Below are 18,181 nucleotides of genomic sequence, written 5' to 3' on the forward strand. Positions count from 1 at the left end.
TGAAACTTCACTGACCCAACCTTGGAGCACCAATGAGTTTGGGGAGTTCTATAAACTTGTATTGCAAATCTTCAGGCCAGAGATCACCTGTGGGTCACCTCTCAATTGCAGCCAGGGAGGGAGTCAGCCCTGCAGCACAATTCTAACTAGTATGAGTGCAGTGTGAACTTGTTCACTTTCTGTTATGGAGATGATGATCCTAATTATGGCCTAATATTGGTACGAACAACTGCATGGCCAATGTATCTTTTCCCTATGTGCCATCTGCACTTATTTGGTTTTCTTTCCCTCTTACAGATGTAAGGCTACAATGAATCAGTGGGACATTTTGTATGTGGTATTCATTGTTTATGTTGAAACACCTGCCTCCATTCAGTCATCTTCAAGGGAGGTGCACTAATATATCTGATAGGATGGCAGACTCTTGGCCTCTGCTCAGGCATGCAGGGCTCTTCTGTTGAGAATTCTTGATACCCAGGGATTAAACTCTGCATAGAGATGCAGAGGTATGTTTTTGTTGAGTCAGTCTGGAGTTACAAGCAGGTGTATCCATCTAGCTCCATTCTAGACATGTAAGAGGGGGTGAAGTTTCACTCTGAAGCAGAGGGAACTTGAGACTGAGGTCCCTCCGGGAAACTATGGGAACATCTGAATGTGGGGCAAAAGCTTAGCACAATGTTTATGGGTTTTTTAAAGTTGTTACGTTTGGGCCATGCCCTGTGTGTATATAGCCTCTATTCAGAACAAGCGGCAACTCCAACTGTTAGTCAGACTTCTACTTTAGGAAGTGCTGCTTTTGCTGTGTAGCATGTGTGCTAATAAAATTATCAGTTTCTTCATAACTGTACATACTTTCTCATTAGCAGAGATCTGTTCTGAAGTTTGAGACACAGAAGATAGTACACCAAAAGCTGTGTTATCTGGCACTTTCCCACCTGGAAAGCTCTATAAATCAGCATTTCTGATCTTCATTGAAAGTCTGGTTTATTGTCCGGTTGGTGCGGGGCCGGCAGGTCACTACCTGGCTCCACGTGGCTCTCCAGAAGTGGCAACATGTCCCTGCTTCTCCTACGTGGAGGAACAGCCATGAGGGGTTTGGAGTGCGACCTGTTCCTAGGCGGAGGCATGGCAGGCGTCTCTGCGCACTGCCTCCGCCCACAGGCGCCGCCTTTGCAGCTCCCATTGGCTGGGAACTAGCTGCAGAGCCAGCGTTTGGGGCAGGGCAGGGACAGCATGCAGAGCCGCCTTGCCACACCTCTACCTAGGAGTAGCAGGGACATGTCACCGCTCGCGAGGACAGGGCTGGCTCTGGCTTTTTCGCCACCCCAGGCCGGGGCGCCGGGGGGGAGGGCGGCCGGAGCTCTGGGGGGAGGGCGGCGAGCCCCTTGGCTCTCCCGCCCCCGGCGGCCAGAGCGCTGCGCCGCCGCCCCCCTCCAGGGTCCACCCCAAGCACCAGCTTGGGTGCCTGGTGCCTGGAGCCAGCCCTGCGCGGGGAGCTGCCCGAGGTGAGTGCCGGCGGGATCCGGCACCCCGCACCTCCTCCCACACCCCAACCCCCTGCCCCGAGCTCCCTCCTGCACCCAGACTCCCTCCCAGAGCCTGCGCTCTGCACCCCCTTCTGCGCCACAGCCGTGAGCCCCCTCCCACACCCAAACTCCCTTCCTCTTAGTTAACTGGAATTTTTTATTTATCGGCACCTCCCATTCCCCCAACATGCTGGATACCAAAGCTTTTACTGTACAAATAAAAGTTTCAGACTTGTTCCTGAAATCTGTCTGGCACCTTCTCAGACACCACTCTCCCATTGCACATCAGTTGCAATGCTCCAATGCTAGGCTTCAGTCTGAAGAAATGTCATCTTGCAAAGCACACTTAGCATGCTTATGGAAGGAGGAAGTAACACAACTAAACGGGATGTCTGTTATAACCTAAACATCTCTATTAGCCAACTCTGCCAGGAAAATGGAAGCACTGTAATCCTTAATATGTATCATTCTTTATGTGGCTGAGCACTGACTTCATTCAAAGACTGATCTGAGATGTCAAGTTACAGAAACACATCATTTACTTTATTTGAAGCACTCACTTTCCTTAAGACCAAGCTGACAACAGACACAGACACATAGTACAATTTTCCAGCCAGCTTACAGTATCAGTCTCTGAAATAAACATGCCAGTTCATGGAATGTTGCGTTTTCCAATTTTTCAGGCTGAAACTATTATCATTTAGTTGTTCTAAACTAAACTAGAACTCTCCTTGCTTTCTCAAGTCATGGAACCCTTTAAGCGAAGAGAAACAGCTAAAATGTGGGGAAAGCCTGGACATCAATAGTCCAAATTTAAAGCTTCACCTGGCTAAGTGCTGAATTTTAGTCACAAATAAGGCATTCTAATATTGTGTGGAATCCACGGTGAAAGTGTCAAGACATGGAAACAGAATCTAGAGAACACAGTGCTCCAGGAGTCATTGTATTGATTCCTGAGACGTATTTGTTATCTCACTTGAGTAAATCTGCTATTTTACTTAGCATACACTCCCAACCCAGGTGGGAGCACTATGGAATCTACATATGCATGACATGGAAGCAGCATAGCTCAGGGAATAGTACACTGGACTGCACTCCTGGAGACGTGTTCTATTTCCAGCCCTCTCACTAGCCTGTTGTGTGATCTTGGGAGAGTTGCTTCACCTCTGTCAACTTCCTCCCTTAGGGTATGTCTACACTACGAAATTAGGTCGATTTTATAGAAGTCGATTTTTAGAAACTGATTTTATACAGTCGATTGCGTATGTCCACACTAAGCGCATTAAGTTGGTGGAGTGCGTCCTCACTACCGTGGCTAGCATTGACTTACAGAGCATTGCACTGTGGGTAGCTATCCCACAATTCCCGCAGTCTCCGCTGCCCATTGGAATTCCAGGTTAAGCTCCCAATGCCTGATGGGGCAAAAACATTGCCGAGGGTGGTTTTGGGTACATGTCGTCAGGCCCTCCTTCCTCCCTCCTTTCCTCCCTCCCTTCATGAAAGCAATGGCAGACAATCGTTTCGCGCCTTTTTTCCTGGGTTACCCGTGCAGACGCCATACCACGGCAAGCATGGAGCCCGCTCAGCTCACCGTCACCATACGTCTCCTGGGTGCTGCTGACAGACGCGGTACTGCATTGCTACACAGCAACAGCTCCTTGCCTTCGCGGCAGACGGTTCAGTAGGACTGATAGCCATCGTATGCCTCCTGGGTGCTCCTGGCAGATCTCAGTGAGGTCGATCAGGGATGCCTGGACAGACATGGCTATCCTCCTCTTAGAGAACCGAATGGGAGCCAGAGACTCCAGGTCATTCTCTTCTTTAAGTTTCGTCTCATGGAGATTCAGTCCTGCCTGGAATATCATGCCAGCTGGAGGCTTCTGCCTCAGGCTACTCTCCCAGCCGGCAGCACTGCGCGGTCGCACCTACCCCAGCCTACCCCTTGCTCCCATGGCTCATGAGGCCTGGACCGTATTAAGGAGCAGTTCAACTATAGGCTGAGCAAGTGCAGAATGGTGGTAGAATGTGCCTTTGGACGTTTAAAAGCTCGCTGGCGCTGTTTGCTGACTAGGTCAGACCTCAGCGCAACCAACATTCCCATTGTTATTGCTGCTTGCTCTGTGCTCCATAATATCTGTGAGAGTAAGGGGGAGACAGACGTTTATGGCAGGATGGGAGGTTGAGGCAAATCGCCTGGCATCCAATTTTGAGCAGCCAGACAACAGGGCAATTAGAAGAGCACAGCAAGGTGCGCTGCGCATCAGAGAGGCTTTGAAAACCAGTTTCATGACTGTCCAGGCTTCGGTGTGACAGTTGTGTGTGTTTCTCCTTGATGCAAACCCACTCCCTTTGTTGATTTTAATTCCCTGTAAGCCAACCACCCTCCCCTTTTTGAAATAAAGTAACTATTGTTTTGAAACCATGCATTCTTTATTAATTTTTTTTAAAAAAAAGAGATAACGGACAAGCTGGCTCAGGTGAGGTGGGGGAGGAGGAAAGGACAAGGCCACGTTGCTTATTGTAGCCACACTAAAAATCAAACTGTTTGAATGACAGCCTTCTGTTGCTTGGGCCATCCTCTGGAGTGGAGTGACTGGGTGCCCAGAGCCTCCTCCCCCCTGCATTCTTGGGCATCTGGGTGAGGAGGTTATGGAACATGGGGAGGAGGGTAGGCAGTTATACAGTGGATGAAGCAGGAGTCTGTGCTTTTGTTGGCTTTCCTGCAGCTTCAACAGATGCTTCATCATGTCCGTTTGCTCCCCCATTAGCCTCAGCATCGCGTCCTGCCTCTGCTCTTTGTGCTCACTTAATTCTTTCCTGGTCTCTGCCACTGAATGCCTCCATGTATTAAGCTGTGCCCTATCAGTGCGGGAGGACTGCATGAGCTCGGAAAACATGTCATCGTGAGTGCATTTTTTTCACCTTCTAATCTGCGATAACCTCAGGGACGGAGATGATAGGGGGAGCGTAGAAACATTCTACGCTCTATGATTCTGGGGGGACTGCAAGGTCACCTGTGCTGCTGAGTTCGCCACACTGACCAAACAATAAATGAAATTCAAAAGTTCCCGGGGCTTTTCCTGTGTACCTGGCTAGTGCATTGGAGTTCAAAGTGCTGTCCAGAGCGGTCACAATGGAGCACTCTGGGATAGCTCCCAGAGGCCAATACCGTCGATTTGCATCCGTACTACCCCAAATTTGACCCAGCAAGGTCAATTTTAGCACTACTCCCCTCGCCAGGGAGGAGTACAGAAGTCAATTTTAAGATCCCTTTAAGTTGACGGAACGGGGTTGGTTGTGTGGACGCATTCATTTTAAAATCGACCTAACGCGGCTAAATTTGACCTAACCCCATAGTATAGACCAGGGCTTAGTCTTATCTATTCAGAATGAAACTCTTCAGGGCAAGGCCTGTCACTGTGTGCATAATGGGGCCCAATCTCAGTTGGGCCCCCTATGTGGTACCATAATACAAGTGACTTTTCAGAACTTCATTGATACTAGCAGGCTGACTTCTAAGCTATCACCTCTAGCAACAATTTTGCTAAAAGCGTCTGCTGCTGGATCCTGTATGCAAATAATTACCTCAGCTCCTTAGTTCACTGTCCCATAGACTAACAAATGTCTCTAAAAGCTGCTCTCCTTTGAATTCTCGAGCTTCCTTACTCCAGTTTAGAGGTTTTAAACTCTCGGTGATCTAACAGACTTGCTGTCAAAGGACAAATGACAGGAAAACTATTTAGTCCACCATTTGTATTTTGCCCACAGACTCCTGGGACTGTCTTTCATCTGCCTCATTTAATAAAACACTTTAGTCCCCAAAAGGACTGTTAGTGTGTTGAGGATGAAGAATAGATTGTTGCCTCATCAACAGGAAATACTCCTCAACATATGGCTTTGCTTAACCTGTGGCTTTGTTTCCCACTTTCACAGCACTGGTGCCAATGTGGTGCCAGCTCCAGCTACTTGGATATGATGCAAAAGGTCTGGGCAGTGTGGGGCAGATGCTCCAGCACAATTCCCCTCTGTCGGAATGAGGAATTCTCTTCTGGAGCCTGCTCCTACCACAGCCATCTCAGCACTGGGTTTGGGGCAGAGCACAATTCCACTCAACCAGTCTACAACTGATATGTGCTCACCTAAAGAGGAAGAATGGTTCAGCACTCTAGGGCACTAATCTGGGCTAACAGGGAGCTGGGTTTAATTCTCTTCTCTGCCATAGACTCCTCGTATGACCTTGGGCAAGTCCCTTAGCCTTTGTGTATCATTTCCCCATCTGAGAAATGAGGATAATAGCACTGCCTTACCTCACAGGGGTGTTGTAAAAATTGTGAGATGCTCAGATACTATAGCAATGAAAGCCCTGTGAGTACCATGGATAGATAGCCTTGTGTTAGAGCTGAGGGTGGGGAAGCCGTCCTGTTTTGTGCAGATCTCATTGTCCCAGATTTTCTCCTGACCATTTTCAAGTAACTAAGCAGGTTTACCAACATTAAAATATCATGCTTTTTATTTTCCAAAAACTTCAAAGCAGCTCTTACTTTCCCTAAATCCTACCATATAAACTACTTTTCAGGACGCATCCTATTTGAAAAACTTGTCACAACTCTGATTGTTAGGCTGAAATGACACAAAAGGTTTGGGGTTCCATTTAGCTCTGCTAAAAAATTCTTAGTTTCTGAGCATGCTTGATGGACTTTTCAATTGCTGTACTTTTGATTTCTCCTTTCCCTCAAACTAATGGTTAATTACACCCCAAAGACTGTCCAGGCTGTATTATAAGTTTCAAACATCAGTCACCTTCACTGAAGCCCTGTTCAAAAAATGGGGGTAAACTTTTTACCATAGAAAGTGTCTGTCTTTTATTCTCCCATAGCTCTGAAGTGCCTGAAAAAGATTCTGCTCAAATCGAACTTAAAAACAAGTTGCACCTTCAACCAGGGAAAATTTCAGCCACAAGGATGAATGTTACAGAAAGTCATAAAAACAGGGGGATATAATAGAAGCTGTTCTACCACCTTAATAATAGCAAGTACCACCTAACCGATGGCTATCTGGGAAAACTACCGTATATGGAGAGTCACATGATTGTTATATTGAAAGTGCAAAAAATAAAAATATTCGTTATTTAAAACTGCAAGAGATAGTGTATCTCACCAAAAGATTCTTATTACAGAGATGACAAACAAGATGATTGTGACTTCATGGCACTTCCCATTACATTTATCCAATCAGGAGTTACAACATAATTCCAATGGTATTATGTTCCAACTTTTTCTTGCATGTCAGAGTTGAGAAGCAGGTCAGCTTTTCTGTTTTTAACTAGCTTGTATGTGGTACAAATTTCCTTTCTTAATGAAGCCTCAGGACTCCTAGTTTCTAATTTAGGATGGAATAAAATGAGTTATGCTGTGACTTTCAGTCATTGGAGAACTCTTCTAATGTGTACTCACACCTACCGTTTGTCTTATGAACACGCTGGTTCCTTAACAATGCCCATTGCAGCTAATTTGCAACTACAAAGTGTAAACATTGACTTCTAAAGTTTTTTAATAGAGCCCCATGCAACTTAATTATCCATTATTGGCACTTGTTTTCTAAAGATGATTAGTCTGAGGAAATTAAACTTTGCAAGAGCAAGGTCTCTGGTGGCAACAAGATGGACAATTTCTTTTTGCAAAGTAGAATGAAAGGGACTCCCATGGGTCATGTAGCTCATCCCTCCTTTCCTCAGGTATGATTTCCTTTCCATTAAAATGTCTCTTATTTAAACGTCTGCTAGAATGTTCTCTCTTGTTCAGTTCAAACTTAAACTTCAATTTTACCTTAGTAACGGAACCAGCTCAGAAACCCTAAAATGGATCAGAACGTCTTCAAAGTTTGAAAAAGTTCCCCCACTCCTTCTCTCCTGTGGGTCACTTGCTTTCACTGAAATCCATCTGGTGGCTTAGCAAGTCTACTGATCTCTGAGCTAGCTGGTGTCCTCAGGTTCTTGAGTCCCAAGGTCTCCATGAGGTTTGAGAATAATGCAACCTGGATTCTGAGACTAATTTACCTTGGCTCAAGTGAAAGTACTTGAGCTAGATTAATCCCTACCACAACTCCATTGACTTCAACAGGGTCACACCAAGGATGAATTTGGTAGAGCTAGATTCTCCTCTAAATGTTTACACCCACTTTGTACAGATGTAAATGACTACTTGTGACACGTGGTCAGAAAGGGTTAAGCAGCTTGCAGGCTAATTGACCCAGATTCAACCTTTAGGGATATATTGGTAGATTATTTTTGTGTGTTTACATATATATTGTTAGAGGTTAACAATGTAATGGAGCAGTCCCTGTCTATGCTGTGTTCTGTTAATTCAGAGATCAAAAGGAAATCTTAACATTTAAATGAACTGTAAAATAGTGATATCACTGTATTCATCCTTCTTTGAAATGTATAGCGAATCACCTGCGAATGGTGGAAAACAGGCAATTGCTTTATGTTAATTCCTGTAGCTAATTACCGGTGATGCTTAGGAAATAGGCCTACTTCAAAGTCTCCATGATTGCCTATTGTTTGCCTAAGGACTCCAAGCTGTCAAGAGAAGGCCTGGAACTGTAAAAAACCCTTGGGTCCTGATCCTTTTTATCTCAGATCTGCTTGATGCTTCATGCTGGGGAAGCTTGAGTCATAAGACTGAGCCAGTCCCATATGGATCACCCTGTATATCGACATTGGACTATAACCTCTGGACTAATTCTGAAAGAACTCTTTGTAACTACAGAGCTTACCATCTCTACTATGAATCTGATCTCAGAACTGTACTCGTGTCTGTATGTATATTGATCTTTTAACCAATACTTTCTTTTCCTTTTAAATAAATTTTAGTTTAGTTAATAAGAATTGGCTGTAAGCATGTATTTGAGTAAGATCTGAAATAGTCATTAACCTGGGAGGTAATGTGTCCAATCCTTTGGGATTGGTAGAACTTTCTTATATGATGAATAAGATTTTCAGTAATCCTCATTGTATTTGACTTGGGTGTCTGGGTGGAGGCCTGAGGCTAGGTTGCTTTACAGGAACTGTGTTGTTGGCTTCTGGGTAACCAGTGAGGTATTATAGACGCTGTTTTGTACTAGTTTGGTAAATCTAATTATTGGAATATCCACCAGCTTTGGGGATTGTCTGCCCCATTTTTGCAGCTCACCCTAATTGAGTAACTACAGCGTGGCTCCCTGGGACCCCGGTCACACTACTACATGGACTCTCATACACCAAGGACCTGATCAGATCACAGCAGAGAGCAGAACATGTGGGAAAGGGTGGTGGTCCTCAATGAAATACTGAAGGGAGAAAGTATGTGGGGGTGAGTGGTGGGGAGGGTCATGGAAGTGTTTTGATATTTGGAAGAGTAAGCAGTGAGGTAATCAGGAAAGGGAAGGATTGGGAAACAGAAGGGCAAGGTGAACAATGTGAAGTGAAGAAGGGAGAGCATAAGAACGGCCATACTGGGTCAGACCAAAGGTCCCTCCAGCCCAGTATCCTGTCTTCCAACAGCAGCCAATGCCAGGTGCCCCAGAGGGAATGAACAGAACAGGTAAACATCAAGTGATCCATCCCCTGTCACCCATTCCCAGCTTCTGGCAAATAGAGACTAGGGACACCATCCCTGCCCATCCTGGCTAATAGCCATTGATGGACCTAGCCTCCATAAATTTAACTAGTTCTTTTTTAAATCCTGTTGTAGTCTTGGCCTTCACAACATCCTCTGGCAAAGAGTTCCACAAGTTGACTGTGTGTTTGTGTGAAGACACAAAAAAGTTGGTGTTTGTTCAAACCTAAGGCGTGAAGCTCAGCATCACTTATTTGTATTGAAGACAACATACCCTTATTGTTTTTTATTGGTAAAGTTTTGAACAATAGTTTATCACAGATAAGTGTGCATTCCCTGTGGATATCAAAAGCCACATATCCGGAGCCTTCCTCCTAACTCATAAATGTCAGGATGGGGAGTAAAGCTAGAATTTTGGAGGCAGCCTATTGCTCCTTTGGGGCCTAATCCAAAACTCTTTGAAGCAAATTGGGGTGTTTCCACTGACTTTAATGAACCTTGTATTAGGCCCTTAGCTGGCAGCATAGTGCACTCATGCTGATAGAACTTCTATTGCACCACCACATGCTATACAAAAATGATGCAGGTACTCCTATAGTTTATAAAGGGTTTATACATGACAGAGATGTAGATGTTAGAGATTATTATAAACACATCCATAAAAAGTGTTTGATAACCTGTCTAGAGTCCACCTGGCTACATAACCATCTATGACAGTTACCGTGATCCATATAACATGATCATAACACCTATTAATCACTTATTAATGCTTAAGAAATATATCCTTAATATACAGTGTGATCAAAAACTCTTAAATGCTCAAGATTTTAATACTTCACTGGGACAATTATCCTCTGTCATTGAAACCAGGTGCCTTAGTTCCTAGGAGTCCAGCTGTACAGAGAATGGAGAGGAAAATTTTGAAAAAACTCACATGATCAAAAGTCTTTCTTTTAGACATAAAAACACTCGCAGCATCAAGCTGTGGTATTGGGACCTTCCAGGGCTGGAAGCAAGTCTTGGACCCTGGTGATACTGGGATTTCCCCACTGAGAAATCTCCCAGTTTTAGACATGATGGGTCACGGATATCTGACCTTCAATTTATCACGGGTTCAGTACTAAATAGTATCTGTCCTGGGCCTCAGGTCAGGGTAATTTTGAGGGGAAATTTATCCTTAAGGAGAATATGGAAAACATTCCTCTGGCATACTGTTGGTTTGACTTTGTCAAGTTGGAAACTGCTCTGGGTTCAAGAAAGTTTGAAGCTCCTTGAGAGGATGGAGATAGCTCAGTTGCCAGAATGCAGATGAGGTGCATGATAAATGTGATTGCTCATATTGTTCCACTGTCAGGTTTTGGAGTGCAATCCAGACCAGTGAGAAGTTGTGTCACTGATTGCCCTGTAACCCTTTGTGCCTTAAAATGCGCTGCTGCTGTAGCTCCCTGGCCTGGATGCTCCCAGCCAGCAGACAAGCATGCACTGAGTATCTGTGTGCTAAACAGCCTGGATCAGCAACTCTGACTCTAGCAGCCTGCTTTTTACACCACAGCCACACTCTGGTCTCCACCAGCCTTGGTTACTACTAGCCAAATGACCCCAATGCATGCCTACTCCTGAATTTCCCCCAAACCATCAGCCCTGAAATATCCAGCCCTCTTGTGGATCACTCAGAGTAAAAATGAAGTTCTTTTGCTCCTCTAAAGAGACAATACCCAGCAGCTTGCCACTTTAACGGGAGTTAACAATCACTTCCATTCAAATACAGCACTGGATTGATTAAAATAAAACAAGATTAACAACAAAAGGGCATAGGTTAAGTGATGCCAAGTAAAAGAAAGAAAGGTAGAGATGGTTATAAACAAACACAAGTGAAAAGCATGCATCTAAAGTCTATCACTTAATCTAGCACGACACAGTCTTTGTGTAAGATGGTTTCTCTCACTAATAACTCTTTGTCCAGCATGGCTGACTGTCTTTGACTCAGGACCTCCCACAGAAGTACAGGGTGCTGGTTCCCCTCGTCTTCCTGGGTGAAAGATAACTTGGTATTCTTTGCTCCTCGTTCTTATATTTCAGTGAACCTTTGAAATGGATTCTTCTGAAGGTTCTCCCTCCAAAATAAAGTTCACTCAAGCTGTGAGGAAGGAGACATTGAATCTGGTGGTGAAGGAAGTTCCATGTTGGTTTCTTTCCCTGCTGTTGTTTGTTGTAATGCAAATTGGTCTGTTCCTGTCCACTCCAATGCAAATGAATGGCGACTTGGCATATGATTGCCAATGGACTCTGATGATACCTGGCTGGAGGAATTGGCTTGTCCTTTGTCTGGGAGAAACCTGTTTACTCCCTCTCCAGACTTGTCTGATAAACACATTTTAGTTCTTTTCTTCACATTTGTATGGTCCCTTGGGTGTTTAGTATACACATCCCACACAGGAATATTAATGATCAGTGTGTTATTAGTTTTCCAGTGATACCTTACATGACACATATCAGATATGACATTAATGAATTGGGGATCACTGAACTGGTCGGGCCAGCTGAAACTCACTACCAGATACCAGTGACCCCTTGCCCTCTTGCATTGGGATGCTGATAGGGACCCATCTACTGTCTACATCACATACATGGAGATGTCAATTCCATAGTTGCATGATACTTATTTGTCATGTACCTTTCACTGCATCACCTGCCCACTAATCCACCTGCCCCACTTCACATCCATGGTGGTGATAAATTACAGAAACATACGACAAGCTGGATTTAAGCTGTGGATAAAACTAATTTGAAAATGAATATCTGTGGATAAAGGGCTTTAATCCTTAGTGATGAATACGCTGAATATGTCCAACTTGAAATTTCAGCTTTTTGAGCTTTGAATAACAAAGCATTTTAACTATTTTTTAAAATTCAGTATGTCTTTTCTTCACCCTCACTGTAGCTAAATATTAGTAATGGGATCTTGTTCAATTTTTCACCAGTGCGCAGAATTCGGGGGGGGGGGAGAGGGGGGAGAGGTCAGAGAAGTTGAGAATGATTAGGGGCCCTGAAAAATTCATATGGAGATACTGAAATGACTGGGATTGTTTACCTTGAAAAGGAGACACATATAGGGGATATGCTGATAAAAGTATATTAAAAATGAATGGGCTAGAGAATATAGATCAGGAAGGTCTGTTCTCTTTCTCCTGTAACCCAGGAACAACGGGAAATTCAGTGATGCCAAAAGGTGGCACATTCAAAACTGACAAAAGGATCTTCTTCCCCCACTGACTGTATCATTAAATTGCAGAACTCACGGCCACACGTTCAAAGAGGGATTGGATTTTTATATGGATAACAAGAATATCTAGAGCTACAGGCAATTATGCCAGTTTTGGAATCTGTACAAAGTCTCATGCTTCAGGTCTCAAACCAATCTCCAGTTAGTAGGGATTAGAATAATACCTTCATCTGAGGGTCGGCACCTTATCCCAACTCTTCCCACTGTGGGGTTTCTTCTTGCACCTTCCTCTGAAGCATCTGGTGCTGGCCGGTGTCAGAGCCAGGATAGTGGACTAGAAGGATCACTAGCCTGATCCAGAGTGACAATTCCTATGGAAGTCCAAAAGGGAAATTTCTGTCATGACTTGAGAAACGAAAAGCTGGGGACTTACTTCGCAGCTTCCTTGCACCTTGTAGAGTCAGTTACACCTGAGTAAAATGGTACCAACCCAGGATAATAGCATTTTACACCCACTTCACCCTTTGCGTAGATGACTACACAAAAGCGCAAGTTGTGAAGCTGGCCCCAAATGCTTTAAGAAGAGTCCCGTATATGGGCACAGGTCTGACCCATGTGTGCTGTAAGAATAGTTATGGACCTCCACCCAAAGACAAATCTTCAGACATAGATCCAGGGACATAAGCCGTCATATACTTTGCTTCTCTTATGGCATGCACAGATCTGCCAAAAGTTTCCTGGTAGGTGCTTTTTCTCTAAATGAACAGAACTTTTCATTGTATACATTCCTCACTGTTTATCACAACATGAAAACTAATATTAATAATTGTCTAGTCGCTGCATACATCCCTGAGATATTTCTGTGAACAGAATATGTCCCAGAGGTCCCGGACACATGGTTAAATACTGCTTTCGGAGGGAAACCATAGGAGTCCAAGACGAAAGGATTCTTTTGTTCACTGGTAAGTCATGCAGTGTTAGATGTTGGTAAAAGCTAGAATTTCTCTTATTTACTGTATCGTGTGCAAATGATAGTATTTTGGGTTGGGCTCTTGTTTGGTCCTGGACTTGTTCTTTGCCAGAGCTGCTTATATTACCATAGAATACACCTTATCTGGGGGACAGAAAAATGGCAATGCAAGGCAAACATCAGAAATGGTGGTTTGATCTGTAAGTGAAGCCTGGTAAGTATTTCCATGCTACTTTTCTTTCTACTGTCTGTCTATACAAAACAGTGTACGGGCTGGGTTCTGCCACCCTTACTCACATCTAGTAATGTAATCCTTGACTAGCCTGATTGGAAATCAATGTGACCATTCAAGGAGCAAATTGTCACTCCATGTGAATAAGGGTAGCAGAATCTGGCATTCTGTCAGTAAATGTGAAGCCAGTTTAAACTTTTACACTGAATTGATGTCAAATGCTGACCTGGATAATAAGCAAATGGTAATCCTGACTATGGGATGCTCCCATCTCATTCCTGTGTAAAACAAGTCCCTAGTTTCAGTCTACTTCTGTATGGAGAAGTGTCCACAGCACAAACGCCATCACACTTGGTACTAACTGGCCGTTCCCTGGGCAGTTCAAGCACCAAGGTAGTGTGGTAGCTGGCTCCTGGTGGCACCCAGCATGAGTTATGCACTTGACAAATAGTCCAGGCTTACAATGCTTCCTGATCTCTCAACCCTAGAGCTGGCAAAAACCCACACGAAACAGTTAAAACAAAAAAAGTCTTCTCAGGTCTGCGGTCAGGGACACTGCTAATGGGATGCTAATGTGACTCCTGCTATACCAGATCAGAGACTGAATTGAGGAGTTCTGTTTCCAAGGATGTCAGTCTGGCTCTTTGCACTAGCCCTAATTGCAAGCAAATTTTTCTCAAGTTTCTTTAACCTAACAAGAGTACCTTGGAATGTATCCTTCGTTCAGCGGATAGTTATGTATGTTAGGCCCTCATGCACTGACAGAAGAGACATCTATAGCTACAGGTTAACTGAGGGCAGGTTGACACTTAAAACACTGCAGCTGTGGTGCTTCACTGAAAACACTACTGCACCGACAGGACAGCAGAGTTAATCCACCTCCCCGAAAAGCAATAGCTATGTCAATGGAAGAAGCCCTGCCATTAACGTAGCGCTGTCTACACCCAGGTTAGGTCGGTATAACTGCGTCACTCGGGGTGGGGATTTTTCATATAAGTTTATAGTGTAGACCTGGCCTATTTTTGCTTCCAGGTATTGTAATATAACACAGAACATAACATGCCCGATCTCCTTTTATAAGCCAAAGAGGCAGGTATTTCCCATTTATTCCCTGCTCTCAGACTTTAAAACTGTAAAGTGCAGCAGGATTGCAATGTTGAAGCAGTAGGCTCGTGCAAGATTCAGATTTCTTGTACTTCTATTGCCTGCTTCCCCCTATCCTCCACCTCTCTCATTCTCTTCCTCACAAGAGAAACTATCCTTCCCTTACTCATCCTGCACCTGTTCAAGTCAATGCAGGGGTTTTTTTGCCATTGACTACAATGGAAGTAGCATTAGGCCCATAATGCTAAAGTATCCCCACCTCCGCCTCGGATTAGATGATTCTCCCTTTAAGGAAGTCTAAATCTCTGCTAGCTATTTTAATTGCTCTTCTCACTGTACTTGAGAACCACTTTTTTTCTATAATCAGGCTGATACATGCAAGCATTGGAGGGTGAAAATAGTACACTAACTGCTACTTATCGTAATATTTCCACAGTAATTCCTCTGAAAATATCTTACCCACTTGATTGCGTTTGTTGTGAACTGGATAATGTATCACTTACCGCTGATTAAAACTCATAAGGCTTCAGTTCTTATTTACAGTAACTTTGCAATCAAACTGAAATGTCTGATCCTGAATGTTGTTTGTGTGTATATAAACTCTCAGAAAAGAAAGAAAGAAAGAAAAAGAAAGAATGAAGGTAGGGATATCCTACAGATTAGAGCTAGTTTGCATGGTTTAACTTTAACTGAAATTCTCTCTCATGAAAATGTCCAAATAGATCTTATTAGGACAGGTTGGGACCAATAAAATGTAGATCTGACTTAGTAGAAGTCACATTATATGAAAAATACCCCTTAAAGAACATACACACAAAACTGAAATAAAGGAACAATTTCTTAACTATATAAGTGAAGACTGAAACAGTAACAAACAGTGGGAACATATTGTGGTGGATGGAAGTAATCTATTTATAGAGTAAAAAAGGAAATTTAAAAAAAAATTGAGTTAAGGTTTAACTTAAAGAAACCCAACCATGTACAAGTCTGGAAATACACAGGGCACCTTAATACCCTTAACTCTGCCCTTTAGGGTCACCCTGGCAGGGGAGGATAAAACCTAGATGTATCTTTTAAAAACTTTTCATTTAGCATTGGACTTCAAACACTAAAAGACATTAATCACATGGTTATTGCATGACGTCACTACAGGGCAGAATTAAAGTTGTTTGGGTGCCCTAACTGCATCTCTAGACCTTTGCATGTCTGGATTTAAGTTTAACCTTAATTCTGAATGTTGTGGGTTTATAATGGCTGCTTTTGGGATAAATACACATCTCTCTAATATACCTTACCCTAAATTTACTGATATGTGCTGTCAACTATAACTCCTTCTTCTTGTAGTTTTCACTTTTGTCTGGAAATAAGAAGCATGCATTACTAACCATGGCAACCACACTTCCCTTCCCCTCACTCTCCTATTGTCTGTCTTAATTTGTTATATTTTGCCCATGCTTAGACTGTAAGCTCTAGGGTACTGGAACCACGTCTCTTATACATTCTGTACATTCTACTTAATGTATTAATAAAATAACAATAGCTCAATGGGGCGAGATCCTCAGTTGATGTAAATTTGTGTAGCTTCATTGATTTCAATGGAGCAAATGCCAGTTTGCACCAGCAGATGCTCTGGCCCCCTACCTGGAAGGTTCTTTAGAAAGAAAAAGTGGTGTTCGTTGACTATTCTCATTGTTTGCACACTGACTATTTTCCCACATCCTTTTCCTTGACAGATTTTTTAAAAAGCCACTTTGTAAATGCGAAATCAAACACACATAATGGAATTCATTTTCCTGGGCTTTTCAAACCATCCCAACCTTCAGATTTTATTCTTCCTGGTGTTCTTGGTCATCTACACAGTAACCCTCCTGGGGAACACGCTGATCTTAATCCTGACCAGGGCTGATCCAACCCTTCACACACCCATGTATTTTTTTCTTAGTAATCTGTCCTTCTTAGATATCTGCTACACGTCCGCCACAGTGCCAGTCATGCTGGTCAACTTCTTCAGGCGCAGGAAAACCATCTCGTATGCCGGGTGCATGGCCCAACTATTTTTCCTCATTACCTGCGCCGGCACAGAGTGTGTCCTGTTGGCCGTCATGGCTTATGACCGATATGTGGCTATCTGCAAGCCCTTGAGCTACCCAAGCATTATGAGCAACAGGCTTTGTGTGCAGTTGGCGGGGTTTTCATGGCTGTGTGGCTTGGTGAATTCCCTGGTGCACACTCTCCTCACATCAGCCATAGTCATATGCAAGTCCAATCAACTCAGCCACTTCTTTTGTGATGTCCCGTTGCTGCTGAAGCTCTCTTGCTCAGAGACCTCTGTCAATGAAGCTGTACTTCATTTGGCTAGTGCCTTGATTGGACTGAGCCCTTGTCTGTTCACCATGGTCTCCTATGGCCACATCGTCAGCGCCATCCTAAAGATCCGTTCAGCCAAGGGCCGATTCAAAGCTTTCTCCACCTGCACCTCCCATCTGATTGTGGTCATCATCTTCTACAGCACCTCCAACTTCAATTATAATCGGCCCAGCTCAGGCTACTCTCTGGACATAGACACCTTGGTTTCGTCGTTATATTGCATTGTGACCCCCATGTTAAACCCGGTTATCTATAGTCTAAGGAATAAAGAGGTGAAGGGTGCATTGAAAAAAATGGGCAGAAAATATTTTGCTGCAGTGGCCAGACCCAGAGGAAGGGAGGGGGAACGTCAATGACATGAGCATTGCTTTAGCACAGCAGAAAGGGAGCCCCCGTGTAAAACAAGTAGCAAGGCATCTTAATCCGGGTTTGCTGAACTCCGTGGAACTCAAGGGCTTGGTGACTCTCCAACCACTTTGTGGAGGCTGGGTCAACAATCAGACAGATTTGAGTTTACTACTAATTGTTATTACCCCTGGAGTCCTTGACTGAGATCAGAGCCCCAGGGTGTTTGCACAGTGGATAGCACAGAGTGAGATACAGTCTCTGTCTGAAAGAATTTACAATCTAAGGCCACAGTCCTACAAATTACTCCATCTGGGAGGACCTGTGCACCTGTAGGGGAGCTACATGTGTGCAAAGAGGCATGACTCTGCAAAATAACTTGTGGGATTGGGGCATCAGATCAGACAAAGGGAAGAGAAGGAAGGAAGTATTATTCCCCATCTCACAGGTGGGGAACTGAGACACAGAGATCAATTGATTTGCCCAAGGTCACCCTGGAAGCCTGTGGCAGAACCTGATCTCCTGAGTCCCAGTCCCCTGTCCTATCCTTCTCCTCAATGTCTTCCTTAATTTTGTTGGAAGCTACTGTATAGAGGCAGGTCTCTTTGAGGAGCCCAGTCCTTTGTGAAGGACTAACAGGCATAACCTCCGGAAGCCAACAGTGTCTGCTGCAAAGGCATCAAAGAGCATATGGTTCAGTTGCAAGGACTATCCAAACTGCAATGGTTATGGACCAAACAGTATGCTAAAGACCTGAAAGTATCTTCAAACCAGAGTAAATGCCTATAGCCGTCCATGCCTTCCATATAAGCTTCC

At 43.9% G+C, this 18,181-nt stretch overlaps 1 protein-coding gene across 1 annotated transcript; it reads left to right on the forward strand.

The window, feature by feature from the left end:
- Positions 1–16,410: 16,410 nt before the first annotated feature.
- Positions 16,411–17,376, forward strand: LOC112113221 (olfactory receptor 2G3-like; the record flags this gene model as incomplete). The annotated part of the gene is made up of 1 exon (XM_024209442.1): positions 16,411–17,376. A coding segment is annotated over one exon (966 nt), but the record flags the coding sequence as incomplete, so codon positions are not given.
- Positions 17,377–18,181: the final 805 nt, after the last annotated feature.

The sequence above is a fragment of the Terrapene carolina genome, unplaced genomic scaffold (genome assembly GCF_002925995.2).
Source record: "Terrapene carolina triunguis isolate 2854851 unplaced genomic scaffold, T_m_triunguis-2.0 Scaffold558, whole genome shotgun sequence".
Lineage (NCBI taxonomy): Eukaryota > Metazoa > Chordata > Testudines > Emydidae > Terrapene > Terrapene triunguis.